This window comes from Achroia grisella, unplaced genomic scaffold (assembly GCF_030625045.1).
Source record: "Achroia grisella isolate CSIRO2021 unplaced genomic scaffold, CSIRO_AGI_Agris_v1 utg2471, whole genome shotgun sequence".
In the NCBI taxonomy this organism is placed as follows: domain Eukaryota; kingdom Metazoa; phylum Arthropoda; class Insecta; order Lepidoptera; family Pyralidae; genus Achroia; species Achroia grisella.
Window position 1 is genome coordinate 37,342 of NW_026712739.1, and position 25,953 is coordinate 63,294.

General features: G+C 34.8%; 2 protein-coding genes and 1 non-coding gene across 3 annotated transcripts; 2 read left to right on the plus strand and 1 right to left on the minus strand.

Annotated features, from left to right (window-relative positions):
- The first annotated feature begins 464 nt into the window (after positions 1-464).
- Positions 465-1,913, plus strand: LOC131842771 (RNA-binding protein 48). Its single transcript, XM_059191339.1, has 2 exons — positions 465-786; positions 1,125-1,913. Exons 1-2 carry the CDS (start codon positions 679-681, stop codon positions 1,908-1,910), a joined length of 894 nt encoding a protein of 297 aa, XP_059047322.1. The 5' UTR covers positions 465-678; the 3' UTR covers positions 1,911-1,913.
- A 1,714-nt stretch (positions 1,914-3,627) lies between these two features.
- LOC131842742 (tubulin beta chain-like) lies at positions 3,628-25,623 on the minus strand. The gene is made up of 12 exons (XM_059191306.1): positions 25,384-25,623; positions 20,050-20,161; positions 18,875-19,000; positions 18,361-18,462; positions 17,791-17,918; positions 17,219-17,386; positions 14,649-14,763; positions 14,357-14,427; positions 13,608-13,747; positions 11,218-11,377; positions 4,836-4,937; positions 3,628-3,956 (listed from the first exon to the last, which is right to left on the minus strand). The coding sequence occupies exons 1-12, from the start codon at positions 25,438-25,440 to the stop codon at positions 3,885-3,887; spliced, it is 1,353 nt and encodes a 450-aa protein (XP_059047289.1). The 5' UTR covers positions 25,441-25,623; the 3' UTR covers positions 3,628-3,884.
- LOC131842798 (5S ribosomal RNA) lies at positions 4,406-4,524 on the plus strand. Its single transcript, XR_009357499.1, has one exon. It is a non-coding gene; the product is annotated as a 5S ribosomal RNA (ribosomal RNA).
- Positions 25,624-25,953: the final 330 nt, after the last annotated feature.

Genomic DNA, 25,953 nt, shown 5'->3' on the forward strand with positions numbered 1-25,953 from the left:
GTGCAATAAATATTCTAAGTAACTCTCGCTCACTATCCGAACTTCCTTGAAATTCATAGTTATTCCTAATGAATTGGTCATAAACTTACTAAGCTAACTCATTATTACCACGTATCTATTCACACTCTTTCTCACAGATCAGAAAATGTCTCATTCAATGATCCTCCAGTGGCGTTGGTAAACGTTAGCGAAAGCAAGTTCACGATTAGAGTATTATACATTATCATTCATTCCCAATACCTCCAAAATATTGAGTACACTATTAGACTATTACATTAGAAAAAATGTCATGTAGTATTGTTAGATGGCGCACCTCCGAAAGACCGAACTATTACATTATCAAAAATTAAAATTTTTATTACTACGTATAGCATCTGCGAAAGATTTAAGAATGGCAACCTTGGCGATATCTCAGTTCACAGACTAGATGAAGACTTTAGATACTATGGTAGGTGCACAGATTATTTTCATAACTTTTTTTATTTCTGCCACAAGAATAATAAATACATTGTTTTAATTTATAACTTTTAATACTTTACGTATATTAATTTGTAATATTAAGCAGTAGTAAAGTATATTCATATTATATGATTAAACAATACACATAGTTTAGTCTATACAGTTTAGAACAGCTTCTACAAAGAATAACTGGTTGAAGTTTTCGACCAACATCAAAAGATGACCACAGAGACTGAGAAAAAAACACTATTATCACATCATGTACAGCAGAAATTGTGTACTACGCGGTTGCCTTACAGGCAAGGCAGAAAATTGACTGCTGTGAAGGTAAAATTGACTTATTAATATTCTTTCCTGGGTCTTCGCCGTCATCTTGTTTTCTTTTTTTGAAAGGACCCTGGATAGAGGGGTTTCGATTCCTCAGTTTTATTTTATATGATTTTTTTTTAAATATTAACGTTAGGACACATTTTGCAGTATATCTAATAGATTTTGGGGGGAGGGGGGCTACCCCTTGCTGTGGGGAATCCCACTTGGTGGATTGTGGTTCCCCATTGGTTTTGAGGGGGACATGTGAGATTTTATTCTGAGCGTACTAGTGACACGTGTAGAAACTGTGTTGCTACAGTAATATTAAGATTCTAATTAAGTTTTTTTTATTTTAGGTATACACTATAAACAATGAATCCAATCATCTTCTAATATTCGGTGTACCATCTCTAAATCTACGTCAAGAGACCAAATCATTGTTTGCCAAGTTTGGGAAACTTCTACAATTCAATATAACCTCACACGAGTCCGAGCAGTTCACTGAGACATATCACGCCAAATACGAACAAATACAGTCTGCCAGAGTAGCAAAACGCATGCTCGACACCAAAAACTTCTACGGCGGATCATTACATGTGTGTTATGCACCAGAACTTGAAGATATTAACGAAACGAAACACAAATTGATGCAACGAAAACAGAATGTGTTATTCAGATTGAGAAATATGAATAATGATGTTGTCGTTGAGAAGAATAAGGTGGAAATTGACAATGAAAAGGTATATTGTAATAAAATTGTACTGAACATGGGAGAAGTTAATACAATAAATATGTCCAACGAACCTGTTGTGACTAAGAAAAGAAAAATTAAACAGAATATTACTATAGAGAAACATTTTAAACCGTGTTTTGTTAACGAAAACAGAGACAACGATAGCAGTACAACAAAAGTTAGAAACAATGATAATGAATGCAGTTATAGTAATGATAGAAATGAAATTAATGAAAACAGTGGTAATGATAATATAGAAATAGTTGATTGCACTTCCATAGACAATGAAATTGTGTCGAATATAGATGAAGGTTTGAGTTATAAGAAGTTTGGTAATGAAGTCATTAGAAAAGTACCTGTGAAACCGTTAAATGTAATTAAATTTAATGTTACTAGTAAAAAGTCATGAACTAAGTCTTAAGTTTTATTTTTTCCTTTTAATTCAAATTGAAAATAAAAATCATTTATTCATTTGACATTCAGAAGCAGCCAAAATGACCTACATCATTTTGGCTGCTTCTGAATGTCAAATTAGTGGTATTATTTATTTTTACCATCTATTATATATCTAAATATATATAACTCAACATAGTGATCTATCAATGCACAGCCCAAACCACTAGACGGATCGGGCTGAAATTTGGCATGCACGTAGATGTTATGACGTAGGCATCCGTTAAGAAAGGATTTTGATTAATTCTACCCCCGAAGTGATAAAATAGGGGTTGAAAGTTTGTATGAAACTTTGTCAATTTCAAACCGATCGGGCTGAGACTTTGCATGCAGAAAGCTACTATGACGTAGGCATCCCCTAAGAAAGGATTTTGATAAATTACACCCCTAAGGGGATAAATTAATGCGAGCGAAGCCGCATCCGAATCTCGGAGCATACCCGTTTCCTGCTTTAATAACATTTATTCAAAAGAGCAACACACAAGTTTCTAGCGCATTCTTCTGGTCATGAGTCTGCGTTTTGAATAAAAAAATATGATTATACAAAACTGCTTGTTTTGAGTTTATTTGAATAAAGATTATTTCTATTTCTAATTGCATATTGCAAACAAAAAATCTAACGATTACTCATTCTAGGCAAAAGTTATAATATTTAATAAAAACAAAATTATTAACAACAAAAATTTATTGTCTTTATGTACATAATATGACTAAAAATATCAAGTTCTATGAACATCACACGTCCAATATAAAAACATAACAAAAAAAATCTATTTAAAAGAGCAACACACAAGTTTCTTGCTCATTCTTCTTGTGATGAGTCTGCGTTCTGAATGAGTGGTAGAATCAAAATATGACTATTCAGAAGTGCTTGTAATGAGTTTATTTGAATAAAGATTATTTCTATTTCTACGTAGTAATACTCATATTTACAAAGTGATAAAATAAAATAATTAACAAAACAAAAATTGAAATAAAATTCAAAATGTACGGATGTCACACGTTTTATACAAAAAGAACTAAAACAATAAAGTAAACTCGTAAATAAAACAAATTATTTTTAAACAAAATTTGTTTTTTTTTAAATCTATTGTGTAAAAGAGTACCTATCACATGATCAATCCTTACTAACATTATAAATGTAAGTAGGGCTGTTTGTTACGCTTTCACGCAACAACTACTGAAACGATCATCATGAAATTTTTTACACAAGTTCTTCGAGGTACTAGAATGAACATATTCTTTTTTTTATAAAAAAACAAAAAAATATAATATCAATATTTTGCTACTTCAGCGCCATATAATAGTATTACAGTAATGTAGTTATTAAATGGATCCAATGCGAGCAAAACCGGGTAAAAGCTAGTACCTATACTATAAAAAAAATATTTTTTAACAAAACATGACTAAAGAACTTTCAAGGTATGTAAATATCACGTGTTCGACAATAAACTTACTACAAAGTGATAAAATAAAACAAATTACTCATTAACAAATAAAAAATGACTAAAGAAAATTCATATTAATATATTAAAACAATAAAGTCAGTAACAATAGTAATTACATTCAATAAAATACAATTATTTTTTTAAAACTTGTTAAATAGGATAGGTTCCTGTGACACGTTTAGTATTAAAAAAAACAAATTTTTAAAATATATGATAGTTCTTTTTTTAAAACTGTTGTGGAATTGGATACCTATGTTTAAAAAAAAACAAAATATATTTTTTAAATCACTTCTGAAAAGGGTACCTTTATTAATACAGTTAAACGGGTTTTTGATATGAATAATTTTATGGCAAATAAAAGTATTTACCTCTCTAGACGTTTCGACTAGTTTGCACTAGCCGTGATCGTGAGCTGACTCGAGTAGCAGTAAAAAAAGTAAAAGGGCACTATCACACGTTCAAATTAAAAAAAAAAAGTATGACTATTCCTCTGTGTAATCTTCAGGTGGCATTTCCTCTTGTTCATCAAATTCTCCATCCTCTACTCCAACTTCCTGAATAATGATAAATGATATAAATAACATATATTTTTATTACAACAGGGTTATCACCCTGGACAATTCACACAGCGCCATCTAGTCCCAAGAGTACTAGACAACGGACGCAATAAAAATATCCCGAAATTATATAACATATCAAATTATAATATTGGCCGCGGGTTCGATTCCTCGCGCGGTACAAACATTTGTATTCATAAACATTATTGTTAGCATCGGTCTGGGTGTCTTCTGTGAATACTATGTATGTAATTACAAAAAAGTATCCATGTATTTATATCAGGTGTCTAGTACCCATAACACAAGCTCTGCTTACCTTAAAACAAGATGGCGCTGTGTGAATTGTCTAGGGTTATTATTATTATTATTATGTTAAGAACCCCCTCCCCCCCTCCTCCAAGTAGTCGAAGATTATGTTATGATGGGAACTGACCTCGTACTATATTAATAACGGCCATACCACGTTGAATACACCGGTTCTCGTCCGATCACCGAAGTTAAGCAACATCGGGCGTGGTCAGTACTTGGATGGGTGACCGCCTGGGAACACCACGTGTCGTTGGCTTTTTCCCTCCGATCGATCCCCCGTCCAATTCAAACGGGGATCGAAATTACGACGGCCTGAGCCGAGGTTCGAACCCCTAGTGGTGGCCTCAAACTAAACTCGTATCCGTCAGGCAGGAGTTGGCCTTCAGCCGCTCCATAAGTCCTTCCTTTGGTTTGGAGTGCCATCTGCACTCGCCCCTAACGTCCGGTGAAGCTGTAAAGGCCAGCTGCGGCCAACAGCATTAGAGTAGTCCGAAAAAAAAAACTATATTAATAACAAACCCCGTCCTAAACCAAGTAGTCGAAGAGTATGGAATGATGGGAACTGACCTCGTACTGCTGATACTCGGAGACCAGATCGTTCATGTTGCTCTCGGCTTCAGTGAACTCCATCTCGTCCATACCCTCGCCGGTGTACCAGTGCAGGAAAGCCTCATGTTGACAACAGGGTCACGTTATTTACAATAAATGAATATGAGAAAGAACACGAGTTGAGTTTCTTGTCAGTTCATCTCATCTCGAAATCACATTACATAGTAGGGGAGGATCTACTTAAGGGCTTTTTGGGCTGCAGAATTTAAAAGAAATATTTAGAATTTAAAAAAATATCTAAAATGTTAAAAAACCTTTCATAAGGTTGGCAACCCTGAGATCAATCAACCCATGCAAGTGCGTGTCTATTAAAAGGAACGGGGAATCTCTGGTCGCTTTTGGTCGGTGTATTTTTTTAGTTGATTAATATAATTAGGTCCCTAAGTAGATTTTTTTTTTTTGGATGACAATGGAATGGTGCACCCACCTGCGCTAACGGTTTACGCTGGCGGGGCACCAGTGGAGGATGATAAGATGAGCATGAGGTCAGGTCAGTTAGCCCATCGTGACAAATTCACCAGGAATTTAACACGATGGTTTCAGGGGGAACCGCGTGGAGGTCCTGACATGATACATTGCTAGCAATGGGGTTATCAATCCACATTACTAACAATCCCTTTCCCCCCAGTAATGTGGATTGATAACCCCATTGCTAGCAATGTACAATGTCAGGTCGACCTCCACGCGGTTCCCCTGGAAACCATCGTAACAAATTCCTGGTGAATTTGTCACGATGGGCTAACTGACCTGACCTCATGCTCATCTTATCATCCTCCACTGGTGCCCCGCCAGCGTAAACCGTTAGCGCAGGCGAGTGCACCATTCCATTATCATCCACAAAAAAAAAAAAAATCCACATTACTAACAATCCCCTTTCCCCCTCCCTAAGTAGATTTAGCCCAGGGCCCATAAAGTCACGATCCGCCCCTGTTACATATTATAAAATAATGTCGCCTTCTGTCCGTCCCTATGTATGCTTAAATCTTTAAAACTGCGCAACGGGTTATAATGCGTCTTTTTGTAATAGATAAAAGTAATTCTAGAGGAAGGTATGTGATACATGTGCGAAGCACGGGCGAGTAGCTAGTTTAGAATAAATGAATACAAGAAAGAATACGAGTTGAGTTTTATTTCTATTCTATTCTATTACATTCTAGTCTATTCTACTCCATTCAAATTCAAAAATCATTTATTCATGTAGGACATTTTAGCCTCTTATGAACGTCAAATTTGTTATATTTTAATTTTTGCCCCACCATCCAGTTCAGTATATATGTTTAACGGATCCAATAAAATAATACCACTTCCTTTCATCCACTAGTGTTTAATATTAATTAATTTACAAAATAAAAAATGAATTATTAATACGCCATGTTATGGTATCAAACTTGTGTTATAATAATTTTCAAATTTCGAATTTCGAATCATTACGTAAATAAAAAGTAAAATATACTTAGATGGCCAAGGAGGTTTTATATTCATACTTAATCATACCGCCCACCAAGGACAATATGGCAATATTATCCTTAATTCCGCCCACCATGAGTATATATGGGACCATAACTACATAACAATAATATAATGTAACTTGGAATTATGTTAAATTATCATAAAATATCATAACAATAGCTAAACAAATAACAATAAAAGTTACAAGTAGTTCAAATCAAAAAGTTTTAGTACACTTATTTAAGACAGTTAAACTATATTACAATATTTATTTAGTCAATGGTAGGAAACAAAGTTTTGAGACAGTCCTTTTTATTATATTATTTTTACATCGTAAACTGACTACTCGAGTAATACCGTCCAATCCAGGATGCTTTTGAACAACAATACCATAAAGCCATTTTGCAGGAGGAAGATCACTCTCCATTACTGACACAATATCACCGATTGACGTAAATAATTGAGAATCAACTGAGGGTCTCCGTGTGGAGATCTTTCATTTGTATCTCTAACCAATAATACATTGTATCTTACGTATTAGTACATTATAACCGGCCGTCGACTATTTGATTCCAGCTTCATGAATTCATGTAGACGGTAAGTATACTTTTTTTTTATACTATTTTTTTTTTTTTTTTTCAATTTATCTTGAAGGTAAGTTTTCTTTAGTTCTATTAATACATGTTTATAAAGTATTTTCTTTTACAGTATATATAAATTGTGGTAACACATTTTGTTTACGACAACAACGATATCTCTGACACAGTGCAACAACACGCAACAATATTCATTGAAGAAAATCTCACGATCATTTCATCATCAGCTCTGTTTTCATCTTTATTTATACAGGTATGTGTTAAATGTGTTTCAATCTTCTTTTCTTTTAATTTAGTTTCTACTACAGATTTATTAAATTTTATAATTGCCTCTTTCAGCCAAGAACCATATTTCCTTAGGTCTTTATTTTCTAAATTCATCACACTACGAGATACGCAATCAGCAGGATTATATTTTGAACCAACATGATCCCACTGACTTAGTTTCAATAAAGTGAATATCTCTGATACACAATTCGCTATAAATGTTTTCCACCTTGCAGGTCTCCTATAAAGCCACGACAAAAAGATGATTGAATTCGTAAGAGCGTGTGTGTTTATTGTATCTGACGTCATAACCATTGCTACTTCTTTTTCTCTGGTGATTACTGGAGCTAACCATCTCAATAGATCAAAAATACGAGAAATATCAGATATAACATTTCTTTTATTTTCAGGTATCTTCAGTTGAAGTAAGCGTACAACATATTCAAAATCATCTTTACTTTGAATCCAAGTAAACCCAAGAAACATTAAGCTATCTACCTTTAATTGATTGTTTCTTTTTAAAGCTATATTTTCCTCACCAAAACACACACACACACACAATTCTGTAATTCAAATACTCCTCGTTGAAATAATTTATTTATCTGTTTACAGATGTCATTACCTTTTTCAACAAATACACAACCAAAAAGCATATCATCCATATAAAACCGATTAATAACTCTTTCTGTAGCTACAGAATATCTATCATCATTATATGTTACTTTCTCTAAATATCGAAAAGCAACACACACACACGTAGACTGAACGTTGAAAATTAGTATATTTCTCCTTTATTTGGATATACATTTTTACTATGTCAGATATAAGACATATTGGATAATAACGCCAACGCATTAAGAGATGACGCAATTCTGGCTGAAAAGTTGGCCCAATTAATAAATCTTGATTTAATGAGATGCCATTGGTACCAGGACAACTCGCATCGAAGACAACTCTTACCTTTGTGGTAGTTCTATTTTCCCGCACTACTGCTTGGTGTGGTAAATAGACTGCTTCAGGATCGTTATATTGATCTATAGGTATTTCCTCCATATGTCCTAACTCTATATTTTCTGATATAACATCAGCATATTTCATTTTTAAATCAGAATCTCTCAGTAATCTTTTTTCCAGATACAAAAACCTTTTTATTGCTATATCTTTAGAATTTCCATATTTACAACTAGGATCATCACTACGGAAAGGCAAATTTACTATGTATCTACCTGAATCATCGCGCTTCGTAGTGTTTGTAAATATCTCCTCACATTTCTTATCTTCGTCAGTTAAATGCTTGTTTGAATCTAAACAAGTATCAGCTTCTAATTCCCAAAATCTCTTTAATAACTCATCTTCATTTACATGAGAAATGTGCATACTTATTGGATTTTGTGTCATTGATGAACCTATATTTACAGAGCCAGAAATTATCCAGCCAAGCGAAGTTCGCTGAGCCATAGGTACACCTGGAGGTCCTTTAATTACACCATCTAACAAAATCTGACTGTAAACATCAGCTCCAAGAAGAATGTCGATTTTGTTTGGTTTCCGAAATGATGGATCTGCTAGTTCTATGTTTGAGAACTCCGACCATAAATCTACAATAATTTGCTTTTCAGGAAGGAATGAAGTTACTTTATTCAAAACAAAAGCCTGTACTTTAAATGTAAAGTTGGAATCAAGAAGTGACTGTAGTGTAACCGAAACCATAGACTTAGAGGTCAACGAATGACCTTGATCACTCCCTAATCCTGTAATAACGCTTTTGTGTGGTACCTTCCTTATATTAAGCAATTGTACTGCAGATTCTGTAATAAAACTAGCTTGAGAACCTGGATCTATTAAACACCGAAGTGTGATACCATTACCTGATTTCGACTGTGCGCTTACTAATGCTGTTGCAAGTAATACTTGACAGTTTGAGGTCGAAAAACAGGCTGTGACACTAGTGGCTTCATCTTGAGACGATGATGATGTGGACGCGTGTGCTACAACGTCTTGTTCAACCGATTGATTAGCAATACCCGTAGTGTCGGTTGAATTATGATTGGTAATATTTTTTGGATGTAGCAACGAATGATGCTTCCGCCTGCATAAACGACAACGAGAAATCTGACGACATGCAAATACCGAGTGCCCTAAACCTAAACAATTAAAACATAAACCCTGAGATTGAACGAAATTACGCCTAGTATCTGTTTCATCATTAGAGAACTTTTTACAATGGGACAAACGATGATTTTTAGAACAGTAAGGACAAATAAGTGTGGCTGTATGATATACTTTAGGATTACTATGAACAATATTACTTTTATGTACTACATTGGACTTAGACAATTTTGGATCTATAAACTCAAATGCTCTAAATCTAGTTTCTATGAAGGCTTGAAATTGTTTCAAAGTAGGTAACTCTTCAGAGAACTCGCTGATTTTTAACTCCCATTGTTTCCGAGATTCTCCGTCTAGTTTTTGGCATAATATATAAATTACAAGCACATCCCATGTACTAGTGTCTATACCCAAATTGTTAAGACCATGAAGACATTCGTTAGTAGTGTCTAGCAACTCTTTTAATGCACTGGCTGACTCAGTACCGATGGTTTTCTGACTCATAAATCGTTTCATAATACAGTTCGATAAATATTTTTTGTTGTTATATCTTCTCTCCAACTGTTCCCAACAATTTTTATAATTATCATGTGTGATCGGTACATGTCGAAGCAGTTGCTCAGCTTCCCCAATTAATAATCCCTTTAGATAGTGTAGTTTTTGTACTTCATCTAAACGTTTATTGTTGTGTACTAACGTTATAAAGAGGTCTTTGAAGCTAAACCATTCAGAATACTTGCCCGAAAATGGTAAAATAGAAATTTTAGGTAAATTAAAACTACAATCAATATCTTTACTGTCATTATTTTGTCCGGAACAACTTGCATTTTCAATACTATTCTGCTTTAATTTACTCAAACATTCTTTTAGTAGAAATTTATACTCTATATACAACTCTTCAGTGGACTCATAGATGCTATTACTGACATAAGAGCTAGAATTTAAAACTTTTGTGTCTGTACTTTCAATAAGTTGTATATGTTTTGAAGTAAAAGTTTGCCATAATTCTTCTAAAGCTTCTAATCTAGTGTTAATATAATCCAAAGAACGAAGTCTCTCCTTTGGTGACTTTTTAAAATTAGACTTTGCTTTGTTAATTCTCTCATTTAAATCAAGTTGTACTTTTATATATGAATCCATTGCAAATGTAAGAAAGTCACAAAATAATTTTATGTAGTATAAATTTCGTACTTGTATTAATTAATAATTATAATAAATCTGTATTCTTCTATAATTAAGTAGGTATAATGTACTCACAGTTCAGCAGCGCTTATTATTCACAACAATTCCAATACTGTTCCGATATCTTTACGGCACAATTACAATGGCGTCGCTATTTACTCTTTACAAAAAAGGTTTACTTTTGTCGTCAGTCCTCGATACTCCGACTCGTAGGACCAATATGTTTAACGGATCCAATAAAATAATACCACTTCCTTTCATCCACTAGTGTTTAATATTAATTAATTTACAAAATAAAAAATGAATTATTAATACGCCATGTTATGGTATCAAACTTATGTTATAATAATTTTCAAATTTCGAATTTCGAATCATTACGTAAATAAAAAGTAAAATATACTTAGATGGCCAAGGAGGTTTTATATTCATACTTAATCAATATACATAGATCCAATTGAGAAGAACTGACAAGAAACTCAGTTGAATTACTTTTTTTTTTAAATCCATGTATATTTATATAGGTGTATATATCTATCATTAAATGAAAATCCCGTGCATGAATAACTATTGCCATGCACGCTCGTCATTCAAGTAATCGTTTAGTGAGTAATAGGCTTTGCTCAGTAAATATGATAACAAACTTTCTACTTCATTCTGCTTCATTCTGCTCCATCTTACTCGCTTCTACTTCATTCTTACTCTACTCTATATTTTTAAATTCAAACGAGAACACTCACCTTCCTCCTGAACATAACAGTAAATTGTTCAGAGATCCGCTTAAATATTTCCTGTATGGCAGTAGAATTTCCCACAAACGTGGCGGCCATCTTGAGGCCACGTGGCGGCACGTCACACACTGCCACCTTCACGTTGTTGGGGATCCATTCCACAAAGTATCTGTAAATAGATATTGTTTTTTTAATGGATAATATTGGAATGATTCACTCACGGTGATAAGTGTGGTCTACTTAAAAAAATATTGTTTATTTTACACTTTTATATTACTTTTTAAAACATCGAGTATTAAAAAATAATAATTTTCACCGTTCTACCATCAAAGGCTTTGTTTTAAAATGATTTTAAGCGACATTAATTTTTCAAATTCTAATTCAAACTATCTTTAATCACGTAGGTCTATTACAGATTCTTATGATACGTCAAATCTACCGTCAGTTCGGAATGATTTCGAGATGAGAACTGACAAAAAACTCAGCTCGTATTCTTTTCAAATAAATGTTTACAATAATACAGATTCATTTAAATTCAAATTTGGGAGAATAGCGTGACCACCAGCATATGCTATTGCAAAAGCAAAAACTCAAAATCAGTGTTCGTAACCTGAACAGACCATCCCCATATTTATATTTGACCCAAAAAATTTGTGCTTGTTGGTAGTTTGTATTCACACGTTTCGACTTGTAAATGTAAACTTACAAGGATTATTTAAAAGAGCAACACACAAGTTTCTTGCTCGTTCTTCTTGTGATGAGACAGCTTTCCGAACGAGTGGTAGATAAAAAACAAATTGTTATGACTATTCAAAAGTGCTTAAATTAAGTTTATTTGAATAAATGATTCTATTCTATTCTATTCCATAAGTAGCACCAGTTCACGAGTATGATGGAACGAGTGCTTCTTATGGGGATTTATATGGTGAAACAACGTTTGCCGGGTAAGCTGGGTAAGGGTACTTTTTATGATATGGTAATGACGTGAAGTAAATCCTTATCATGTGCACTAGAGATAGTATCATAGTCACCCCTGCCTTCATGGCAATGGGGCCAGTCACAAATATGTCACAGCAATTTCGTGATTTTTACTGTGACAAAGATAGAGTTCGTCACAGCCAAGACCGAGCTTGTCACAGTCAAGATAGAGTTTGTCACAGTCAAGATAGAGTTTGTCACAGTCAAGATAGAGGGTGTCACAGTCAAGATAGAGGTTGTCACAGTCAAGATAGAGGGTGTCACAGTCAAGACAGAGGTTGTCACAGTCAAGATAGAGGTTGTCACAGTCAAGACAGAGGTTGTCACAGTCAAGATAGAGTTTGTCACAGTCAAGATAGAGGTTGTCACAGTCAAGATAGAGGTTGTCACAGCCAAGACCGAGCTTGTCACAGTCAAGATAGAGTTTGTCACAGTCAAGATAGAGGTTGTCACAGCCAAGACCGAGCTTGTCACAGTCAAGATAGAGTTTGTCACAGTCAAGATAGAGTTTGTCACAGTCAAGATAGAGGTTGTCACAGTCAAGACAGAGGTTGTCACAGTCAAGATAGAGTTTGACACAGTCAAGATAGAGTTTGTCACAGTCAAGATAGAGTTTGTCACAGTCAAGATAGAGGTTGTCACAGTCAAGATAGTTTGTCACAGTCAAGATAGAGGTTGTCACAGTCAAGATAGAGTTTGTCACAGTCAAGATAGAGGTTGTCACAGTCAAGATAGAGTTTGTCACAGTCAAGATAGAGTTTGTCACAGTCAAGACAGAGGTTGTCACAGTCAAGATAGAGGTTGTCACAGTCAAGATAGAGTTTGTCACAGTCAAGATAGAGGTTGTCACAGTCAAGACAGAGGTTGTCACAGTCAAGATAGAGTTTGTCACAGTCAAGATAGAGGTTGTCACAGTCAAGACAGAGGTTGTCACAGTCAAGATAGAGGTTGTCACAGTCAAGACAGAGGTTGTCACAGTCAAGATAGGGCTTGTCACAGTCAAGACAGAGTCTGACACAGTTGATTAAAATGTGAACCATTAACGTTCATCTCGAAATGTCCATAGAGGAAGTCAACGAGCAACGGACAAATAATCTGTCTTTTGTCACAGTTGATCAAAAATTTCGAAATTGGTGGAACTTTATTTATGGATGGCCATAAGTAGACTGTACAAAACCCTCCCACTTGAAATTATTATTTATTTATAAATTAAAAGCAAAATGTAGTAAATAACGTTACCTAGAGTTGAGAATTTAGTCATCGACGGACTTTCTGGACATTTCAAGATTAATAATTATATGTTATAACAATCTATATACTGCTATCAGCATCGTCATTGTTGTGTTGTGACGTGTGACGTAATAAATGCTATTCTATTCTATTCTAGTCTACTCTATTCTTTTCTAAGTAAGTTATATTACCCCGAGTTCTTATCCTGCACAGTGAGCATCTGCTCGTCGACCTCCTTCATGGACATGCGGCCCCTGAAGATTGCAGCCACCGTGAGGTACCTGCCGTGGCGAGGGTCGCACGCAGCCATCATGTTCACCGGACTGAACATCTGTTAATCATTACATAGTATAAAACAAAGTAGCTGTCGCTATCTGTCCATCCCTATGTATGCTTTAATCTTTAAAACTACGCAACGGATTTTGAAGCGGTTTTTTAATAGATAGAGTGATTCAAGAGGAAGGTTTATATGTATAATACATGTACACCCGGGCGAAGCCGGAGCGAGTAGCTAGCGACATTATAAAACTGTAGCAGAATACTTTCTACACGTGCCAACTTTAGTTCTGTAACTGTTCTTCCCAGAACTCTTATAATGGCACGTGTAACTCATTAACAACGCAACTGCCGACCTTCAAGTTGCCGTGGCTCGTGTACGCGACACGTGTAAATTTGTGTATAAGGACGAAACATTTCAGTAAGATCGATCTCCCGTCCAAATTAAACGGAAATCGAAATTATAGCGGCCTGCGAAACTCTAGCGGTATCCTCAGGCTGGAGTCGTATCGCCAGGCGGGAGTTTGCCTTCAGCTGCTCCATAAGTCCTTCCTTTGTTTGGAGTGCCATCTGCACTCGCCCCCTATCGTCCGGTGAAGCTGTAAAGGCCAGCTGCGGACAACAGCATTAGAGTAGTCCGGAAAAAAACATCATATGTACAGACCTGCTGCGTCAATTCTGGTACTGTCAATGCTCTGTAACCCTGACTGTTCCTGGCTGTTAATGGAGCGAAACCTGGAAAAAAAATTGTATTTAGGTATGTTAGATTTGAATGGTGAAATACCAGAGTACAACAACAAGAAGGCAACTTAAAATTAGACAATAAATAAAATTTAGAAATAAACTTTGTTTGAATAAAGATCATTTCTATATAAAGTAAGGAAGGAGATTGTTGGTAATGTGGACTGACGTGTGACTGACGCACAATTCCATTATCATCCATTAAAAAAACTTACCAGGCATGAAGAAATGCAGCCTAGGAAACGGCACCATATTGACAGCTAACTTCCTGAGGTCTGCATTGAGTTGTCCAGGGAATCGGAGGCACGTCGTCACGCCAGACATCGTTAACTGAAATTATGATTTTTTAATTTGTTTCAACCAACTCAAATTCAAATTCAAAATTCAAAATATCTCTATTCATGTAGGTCTATTACAGACTTATGATATGTCAAATCTACCGTCAGTGCGGAATGATTTCGAGATGAGAAGAACTGACAAGAAACTCAGCTCGTATTTTTTTTAATGTTGTACATATTTACAATAATACTATTTCATTTAAATTCAAATTTGGGAGAATAGAGTGACCACCAGCATATGCTATATAAAAAAAAATAAAAAAATCTAATCAGTGTTCGCAACCTGAACTATACTGTGTGTCTCGTGGTGCGGGTGACAGTCACTAATTTTACATTTAACAATTGCTACATTTAAGTTAATACAGTTATAAATCTATACATATAAATAATAATAATAGTCAAAGTCATGAGAGGTGAAAAATGTAACCAAGCGGTATTAACATCGGTGTCCATAAGAGCGCCCAATAACTACGTACAAGCAAGAAGACGAAACTTGTTTGATGTTCCATGGAGAAGAATAGAGCTGGCCAAACAGACTCCTATTTCTCTGGCATTGAGTCTACTCAACGGTGTAGTTAGTCGTTTTCCAGATCTAGACATAGTTACTTGTAATTTGCTGGAGTTTCGTAGGATGGCAGTAGATTAGAATAGAATAGAATAGAATAGAAAATCATTTATTCAAATAAACTTAATTTAAGCACTTTTGAATAGTCATAACAATTTGTTTTTTATCTACCACTCGTTCGGAAAGCTGTCTCATCACAAGAAGAACGAGCAAGAAACTTGTGTGTTGCTCTTTTAAAGTAGTATGGAAAATTAAGATTGTTTTTTTTATAACACAGGAGACAAACGAGCATGTGGCTCACCTGATGGTAAGTGATTACCGCCGCCCATGAGCACCCGAAACACCAGGGGAATTGCAAGTACGTTGTCGGCCTTTTAAAAAGGAATAAGCTCTTTTCTTGAAGGTTTCAATATCGTATCGATTCGGAAATACCATTGCTGGAAGGTGATTCCACAATGTGGTTGTGCGTGGCAAAAAGTTTCTAGAAAACCGCACTGTGGACGACCGCCATTCATCCAGATGATCAGGATGGTATTTCAGTTTCTGGCGGGTGGTACGGTGGTGAAACTCAACAGCTGGTATTAATCCGAACAATTCCTCAGAACACTCCCCGTGATATATGCGGTAGAAAATGCACAGAGATGATTATTATTATTGTTATTTTTTTATTTTAATTATATTCTTGTGTATGTATATATTAGTAACTAGGTTTTATAAGTGTGTGTATATGTATACAATCTTCCTAAGTGGTCCAATATGACCACACAATAATCATCTATGTGAAACTGTAAAGCTCACTTAGTGTGACGTAAATAAATAAATAATAAAATTTTTGAATAGTCCAATTCCTAACATTAGGGGAAAAGGGATTGTTACTAATGTGGTCTCATGACCCTATTACTAGCAATGTACCATGTCAGGTTGACCTCCACGCGGTTCCACCTGGAAACCATCGTAATAAATTCCTGGTGAATTTGTCACACGATGCGCTAACTGACCTGACCTAATGTTCTATCATCCTCCACTGGTGCCCCGCCAGCGTAAACCGTTAGCGCAGGCTGGTGCTCCATTCCATTATCATCCATAAAAAAAAATACTAACATTCCTAGTGAATAAAATTAAATTAAATATGCGTATTCAAGTCACGTCGGGGTCACCAGTTATGGACTTGATCTGGATTATATATATTTTTTTTATATCATAATTTGAGCGCGTTTGACCGCAATCTCACTTGATGTTAAGTGATGATGTGGTCTAAGCCAAATAAAATAAAATAACAAAGGAAACGTTTATCTAATTTAATTTTATATGAGACAAGAAAGTGACATTTAGTTGCGCGCGCAGCTGCGCATGCGCGCTGCCTATACAATATATTTATGTACGTATACAGCCATAAGAACAAGTGACTTGGTAAAAAAACCTTACTAATATATAAAATTATAAACGTAATCATTTGTGTGTATGGATGGCTAGATGGTTAAATTGATATTTGTTACACAAAAACTACTGAACGGATTTTGATGAAACTTTACAGTGATATAGCTTATACATCATAATAACACATAGGTCACAAACTTCCGGAAGGTGAAACCGCTATTATAACCGGTATAATAATTATATTTTACAAAGTGACGGCACGAAATTTTAAAATGTAATGATATTTATTACACCTACCACCTCTTGTCACACTTCGTCACATCCCGATAAAATTTGTCACACATCGTCACATATTATCACATCTGCCCCAACGTGTGACGTAATTTATAATGTAACCTCCCACATCTTGTCACATTTTGTCACACTTCGTCACATCCCGTCACACTTCGTCACATTTTGTCACACCAACATGTGACATAATTTATAAGCTTTAAATATGACTTACCGACACCAAATGGTTCAAGTCTCCATAGGTCGGTGACGCTAATCTCAGCGTCCTAAAACATATGTCGTATAGAGCTTCATTGTCGATACAAAAGGTCTCATCCGTGTTCTCGACCAGTTGGTGTACAGACAACGTCGCGTTATAAGGCTCTACCACGGTGTCTGAAACCTGAAATCAATTTTTTTTCTCTACGTCATTGGAATAACGAAACGGAAAATAACTAATACAATAATTGGTTTAAAGTTGCATTAGACGGCCCCGATGGTCTAGTGGCGTAGCATACCGTTTTACTATCCGATGGTCGCGGGTTCGATTCCTCGCACAACACAAATTTGTATTCATAAGTACGATTGTTTGTTTTGGTCTGGGTGTTTTCTAAGTACAATATTTATGTATTTACGAAAAAATATATATTTATGTATTTGTATCAGTTGTCTAGTACCAATAACACAAGCTTTGCTTAACTTGGGTCTAGATGGCGCTGTATTAATTGTCCTGAGATATTATTACGGTACCCGTTTACCATCAGATTGGCCGTATGCTTGTCGCCATCGTAGTATAAAAAAACATACCTTGGGCGATGGCATAACGCTGAATGTGTTCACTATTCTATCAGGATACTCCTCACGGAGCTTGCTCAGGAGTAAAGTACCGAGACCCGAACCTGTGCCTCCGCCGAGCGAGTGCGTCAGTTGGAAACCTGGGACACAGGTAATTATTATAAACCAGCTGTTCCCGTGACTTCGTCCGCGTGGAATTTAACTTTATTTTTCTAAAATAAAAGTAGTCTAATTTGCTACTTATTACATCAGCTATCTGCCAATAAAAGTACCGTCAAAATCGGTCCAGCCATTTAGAGATTAGCCGGAACAAACAGACAAACAGACAAAAATTAAAAAAAATAAATATTTTGATGTATGTACCATATTTATATTCACTTCAATATTACAGTAAAATGGTCACGATGTGCAAACTGACCTGACCTCGTGCTCATCTCATCATCCTCCACTGGTGCTAGCTATCGGTTATTATTTGGTAATGGAGTAGGGACTAGACTAGACTAGGGGGCCCCAATCCGTCGTGGGGCCCTGGACACGTGCCCAGTGTGCCCAGTAGGGAAGAGGGGCCTGGCTGCCCAATACCTTGTAAACAGTCGCAGGCCTCCGATTCCTTCCTGACCACGTCCATCACGGAATCCACCAGCTCAGCGCCTTCTGTATAGTGCCCCTTCGCCCAGTTGTTACCTGCAATAACAAATGGAATGAGGAGCAGTGTTGCCAGGTTTTACCCGTTTACTTCTCCATGTTTCTCCATGAGGTATTTTCTCAAAAAAGGTTGGTAACCCATCTTAAAACATTTAGCGGCGTATAACGAAATCAAAAGTCTTAAAATCTCATCTCAGAATGAATAAAGATTCCCGAAAAAGGGCGAAATAATTAGTTTTGTTAATATTTTCATTCAACACGAAGTACGAAATAACAATTTTATGAATCAAACCTACGTCCATCGGAAGTAGAGCGGTGTGCTAAACTGCTACACTACCGAGTCCGTCACTACGTAAAACTCAATACGTAATACGAGAACTTTGGAGTACTCATATTTTTTTGATTCTACCTCTCATTAGGAACGCAGACTCATCACAAGAAGAATACTTACCAGCTCCGCTCTGTCCAAACACATAGTTGTCAGGTCTGAACAGCTGGCCGTAAGTCGCAGATCTAATGGCGTCCATAGTCCCTGGCTCTAAATCCACCAGCACTGCTCGAGGCACGAACCGCTTCCCTGCAATTTTAAGGAGTTGCCATAGTGGGGGGAAGTTGTGGGGAAAGGAATTGTTAGCAATGGGACCTGGTAACTCCTATTGCTAGCAATGTACCATGTTAGGTCGACCTCCACGCGATTCTCCCTGGAAACCATCGTGATGAATTCTTGGTGAATTTGTCACGATGTGCTAACTGACGACCTCATGTTCTTATCATCCTCCACTGGTGCCCCGCCAGCGTATACCGTTTGCGCAGGCGGGTGCACCATTTCATTATCATCCATAAAAAAAACTCCGAGCAGTTCCCAGGACTTGTGACCCGGGTGTAGTTCAACACTCGCCTTCACCGCTTGTTGTAAGAGGTTGAAAGTGGAGATGAAAGGTTGTATGGAAGTATCATCAAGGATGGGGTTTTTCAAGAAGAGTATATTAAGGTTTCTTAAGGATCTGCAACGCTTGACACTACTGGTGTTTCAGCCGTCCATAGGCTACAGTAACCGTTTACCATCAGATGGGCCGTATGCTTGTCTGCCACCATCGTAGTATAAAAAACGGTATATTCAAATTCAAATTCAACAATCATTTATTCGTGTAGGACATTTTAGCCGCTTATGTACGTCAAGTTTTTACATTATAATTTTTTTTCCCTACCAGTTCGGTATATAGATCCAATTGAGAAGAACTGGCAAGAAACTCAATTGAATTACTTTTTTTTAAATCCAGTTTATTTACAATGCATAGATATTTATATAGGTGTCTATGTCTAACATTAAATGAAAATCCCGAACATGAAAACTATTGCCATGCACGCTCGTCATTCAAGTAATCGTTTAGTGAGTAATAGGCCTTGCTCAGTAAATATGATTGCAGATGTTTTGAATTTATTTAGGGGTAATTCCAACATATCCTTTGGTATCTTATTGTAAATTTTTATACCTATTCCCATAAAAGACCTATTGACTTTTTCTAAACGATACTTGGGGACAGCAAGTTTGTCTTTAAATCTAGTATTAATATTATGAATATTGCTGTTTTTTGGAAATAAGTCACCAATACAGCACATATATACCATCAGCAGCCTCATTGTAGTAGACCTGGATCCTCTCCAGCTGCAGCTCGCTGTCTCCGACGTAGTTGCCTGTGGTGTCGATGCCATGCTCATCCGATATTATCTCCCAGAACTGGTGGACAGACGGAAATAATTATTTAGTATATATATATTGCCGGCCTTACTTCCGATGGTCGCGGGTTCGATTCCTCGCACGGCACAAACATTTGTATTCATGAGTATGATTGTTTGTATCGGTCTGGGTGTTTTCTATGTATAATATGTATGTATTTACGAAAAAATATATATCTCCTAACAGACCCCGCCACGCGTTGCTGTGTCTAAGGTTCTTGAATAAAATAATATTGCGACTATAAATTGAGATGTAAGCTATCCTATCTTTCAAGTTGGATCAAATTGCACACAATGTGCAAATCAAATTTGCAATCTGTTCAGTATTTTAGGAGTTCATCGCGGACAAACAACACACGTAATTTATCTTATATATAAAATTCTCGTGTCACAGTTTTCGTTCTCATACTCCTCCGAAACGGCTTGACCGATTCTTATAAAATTTTGTGAGCTTATTGAGTAGGTCTGAGAATCAGCCAACATCTATTTTGCATCCCCCTAAATTTAGGGGTAGTCCAAACGTATTTTTTTTTTTATTTTATAGACAAAATTTTTTGTTTCTATATTTTTGTGTACAACATACAAAAATACATACAATCCTAAATTTTCATATATCATCAACCCCTATTTTTTTAAGCGTTATTAATTTATGTGGCAAAACAATTATATATATATATATATATGTATATTATCTATCAATTAACACAAACTTTAGCTAGCTTAACTTGGGACTAGATGGCGCTGTGTGAATTGTCCTAATATTATAAACACGTAAGTTTGTGAGTATAGATGGATGTCTGTTGCTCTTTCACGTAAAAACTACTGAACGGATATTGATGAAACTTTACCATATTATATATTTTTTATAACAGAGACCGCCACCCATGAGCACCCGCAACACCAAGGGAATTGCAAGTACGTTGTCGGCCTTTTAATAAGCTCTTTTCTTGAAATTATATTATTCTATCGGAAATACCATTGCTGGAAGGTGATTCCACAATGTGGTTGTGCTAAAAAGTTTCTAGAAAACCGAACTGTGGAAGACCGCCATTCATCCAGATGATATATATATATATATATATATATATATATATATATATATATTATACACTCTCGTGATATATGCGGTAGAAAATACACAGAGATGCAATATCACGCCACAAAGCCAATGGACGAGTCTGTCACATAGACGTTGATTACCAATGATTCTGGCTGCTCGGTTCTGAATGCGGTCAAATGGAAGTAGCTGGTATTGTGGTGCTTCCGCCCAGAGATGAGAACAGTATTCCATATGCGGCCGGATCTGCAACTTATTATGCAAGCGATTTACCGTCTCACTCTACTGAGCACACCATTTTTTTTGAGGCTATTTTAGCCTTGTCCTCCAAATGACCGCAAAACTGAACGTCACTGGATATATCAACGCCAAGGACCTCGAGATTTGTGTGTCACATGTGTGTGTGCTTGAAACTGTGTGTGTAAATGGATTATGTAATAGCATATGTGTGTGTATCATATATGTGTAATTATTATTATTATTATTATTATTATAATAAAAATAAATAGCATTAGATTAACATATAATAGCTTATTCGAAATTGCGTGTTACATAATTACTCTTATACAATAATTTTTATGTATATACAAATACAAAATAAACACTCCTGTGTATTTTGTATTTGTATATAATGTTTTTTTATTTATTTATTTATTCATGAACAATGTACATCGTATTTGAATGTTGATACGATGGTTAATAAAATTAATAAATTTACATGTTGTCATTTTACAGAATGTCATTATAAACAAAAAAAAACATCAAAAATCGTCAACTGAGTACAGGCAATAATAATAATAATAACAATAATAATAATAATAATCTCAGGACAATTCACACAGCGCCATCTAGACCCAAGTTAAGCTAGCTAAAGCTTGTGTTATGGGTCCTAGACAACTGATAAAAATACATAGATATTTTTTTTTTTCGTAAATACATACATATTACACATAGAAAACACCCAGACCGATACAAACAATCATACTCTGAATACAAATGTTTGTGCCATGCGATTTACTGCGACCATCGGTCGTAAAGCGGTATGCTAGATGTTGACATGTCGTATATACTACTACTATATACTATTTGTGTGTATATATGTATTATATATATATATTATAGTATATGTAAATTATTATTATTTAGTATTCCTATGCCTTTCTTTTTCTCTAGTCCATTCTTGCGCCATCTACCACTTTCTTTCTTCTCTCCTCTAACCAAGTGTTGTCTGGAAGTGATTGCTTACGCGATAAGACCGTGTGTGTATTACTTATTGTGTGTGTTCTTTGTTTAATTGTTTGTGTGGTGTGTGTTAATAAATAAATAAATACTAATATTATATTTTTTATTGAAATAAAACGCAGGAAAAACCGCGGTCACAGTTAGAAAAATTATTGAAAATTTCGAAAATGAATGGTCGGTGGATGTTTGGTACTCTCTCACTCAAAAGCTACGGAGCGGATTTCAACGAAACTTTACAGTAATATAGCAAATGGTTGCTGCAAGAACAATCCCTCGTTTCGTAGTATTGTAATTTACTAAGTTGTGTCGATATATGTGTGTACACGCAAGTCTATATGATAAAATAACCCTGAATAATTATTAGATTTTATTTAATGTTCTAACTAATCCTGAATAATGTTTAGATTATATATATTTAAGTTTGTTATTGTCAATTTTTATGATTACTTTGTTAGTTGTAGATTAAAACTTAATATGCTATCGTCGTCGTTGAACTCACATTGTATTTTACTGATTATTATTATTATTATTATAGCTTATTGGTACATCATAATAACATATAGGCTACAAGTTTCATGGGGGGAAACCGCCGGCAAAACTGGTCTTCTGGGAAGTCTGTGAATATGGATGGAAAGATGGGTGTATGAATGTTTGATACTGGTTCGTCTAAATACTAATGGTTTTCATGAAACTATACAGTAATATAGCTTGTAGATCAGAACAACGATTCATTTAAATTGGTTATGTTTCGCATTCAGTAAGACCACAGATAACATAACATAACATAGTAAGTCTTACTATGTTATGTTATGTTATCTGTGGTCTTACGAACTTCTTCTTAAGAACATTTATAACATTAAATATTAATTTTAAATTAGTGCTGGTTGGTAGTTTGTATTCACACGTTTCGACTTGTAAATGTGAACTTACAATGATTATTTAAAAGAGCAACACACGAGTTTCTCGCTCGTTCTTCTTGTGATGATAAGAACATTTATAACATTAAATATTTATTTTAAATTAGTGCTGGTTGGTAGTTTGTATTCACACGTTTCGACTTGTAAATGTGAACTTACAAGGATTGTTTATAAGAGTAACACGCAAGTTTCTTGCTCGTTCTTCGCGTGATGAGCTTTCCGAATGAGCGGTAGATAAAAAAAATTGTTATGACAATTCAATAGTGCTTAAATTAAGTTTATAAGAATAAAGATTATTTCTATTTAATATATTCCCAATTTGACATGTACGTCAAATACGTCGAAATGAATGTAATGTTTCTTTTTTATTAGAAATAGAAATAATCTTTATTCAAATAAACTTAATATAAGCACTTTTGAATAGTCAAGATTTTTTATTCTACCGCTTATTCAGAATGCAGATTCATTACAAGAAGAATAAGCAAGAAACTGTGTGTTGCTCTTTTAAATAAATATTGACTTACTTATATTTCATTAACAACAAGGATTAGGCATGCGACAATCAACATAGAAACCGCTACGCACTTTATTGATTTATGTATTTATTATTCATAATTAAAAAAAATATATTATCATTCTACATTCCTTCTCTATATAAACTACTAATGACCCGCCCCGGAATGAGTTAGTTTTAAAAGCTCAAAAGAGATGTATCACAGCAATTTCTAATTTAAAGAAATTGTAATTGTTTTTACGTTTTTATACTTTATGTTGGGCTAAAAAGGACTAATATCCAAAGCCGTAAAATATTAAGAAATAAAAAAAAAGTAACAGTTGCAAACCTTCTATTAAAAAACTTATGATATTGATTTTTCCCTCTCTTTATATATACGAAGTATGTTTATTTGTAAAAAAAATTGCAATTTATTTATCCCTTCCATTAAAAGCAAAAACAGACAAAAACGTGATAAAATAACAATTCAAATTCAGAGCTAGCACTGGTGCCCCGCCAGCGTAAACCGTTAGCGCAGACGGGGGCATCATTACACAATTTTTTTTTTAGACAATTCACACAGCGCCATCTAGGACCCAAGTTAAGCTAGCTAAAGCTTGTGTTCTGGGTACTAGATAACTGATACACATACAAAGTTTTTTTTTTGTAAATACCTACATATATATAATATATATAAAACACCCAAAGCGATAGCAACAATTATACTCATGAATACAAATGTTGTGCCGGCCGTGCGAGGAATCGAACTCGCGACCATCGGTCGTAAAGCGGTGTGCTAGACCACCGAGGTCGTCAAAAATTTAAAATATAAGTTATGAAGTATAAGTACTTATAGTTTGCCCTTGTATAATCTTTACGAAATATTGTTACTTGCGTTTACGTAAGTAGAACAAGTGTTTAAAATCGTAATATAGAATATGATTTTTTTTAATAAATATTTAATACATAGATATTTTTTTTAGCGTCACACACATCGATAAATATAGACAATACGTAGTTTGAAATAAGCATACAATCTTTTTTAAATCGCTCCACAAAATTTGTTACGTGAATCTTATCTCGAACTAAGTATTTATATATAGGTATTTTTATAAAAGTGTACTTGTGTGTGACGATAAAAAAATATCTATCGAAAAAGATTTATTTATCTATATATAAAAAAACTATTTATAAAAAAAATATAATATTTAATAAAAAATTTTTTATAACTATTTATAAAAAAAAAATACTCAAAAACTAGTTCCCGCCAATATGAAAAAAAAACATAAAACTGTAATAGCAGAATAATTTTAAGTATGTCCTTAGTTCTAAAATTAAATCTATTTAATAAAAAAAAAAGATTAGTGATGCACAATAAAAAAATTATTACAATTTACGCCCGCGCCTATTAGATATATTGCACCGCTAGCTCGACACAGTTATAGAATCGTGTTATAAAAATAGACTATGCATATTCAATCACTCAATTAAAAAGTAAAAAATTAGTGTTGCACCTTAGATCCGATTTGATTGCCGCACTGCCCCGCTTGTAAATGTACGATTTCTCTCATTTTTATGAACAATTAAACAAAATGCGCGGTTACTTCGCGTGCGAAAACTGTAGTACTATTTTAAGAACATACGTCGTCTCACGTGGTTTTAGTTTTTCATTGACGATTTTCTCTTTACACTGGCGTATGCAACTACATAATCGGTTAGAGCACAACTATTGTTGTATTATCTACTCTATGGGAGTAAAAACAATTAAAAAATCATTTTAATTTTACATCTAATATTCATATTCATGATTTACTACCATAATACAATGGATATAATATTGTATAGAATAGTTTTACATAAATAATGAGTGTTGACAGCAGTTCGTTTTACATTTTTGACCTAATTCTGAAACATATGTACAAACAAAGTCTGTAGGTAATTATGTATGATCATAAATATGATAGACATTAAACTTTATCATCTTCTAAGTCGGTTACACGTCATAATATCTATTTGGCATAGATTTTTCTTCTGCTGCTAAGCGTCAGTGTTGCTATATGTAAAATTTACTGTAAAAAAAAATA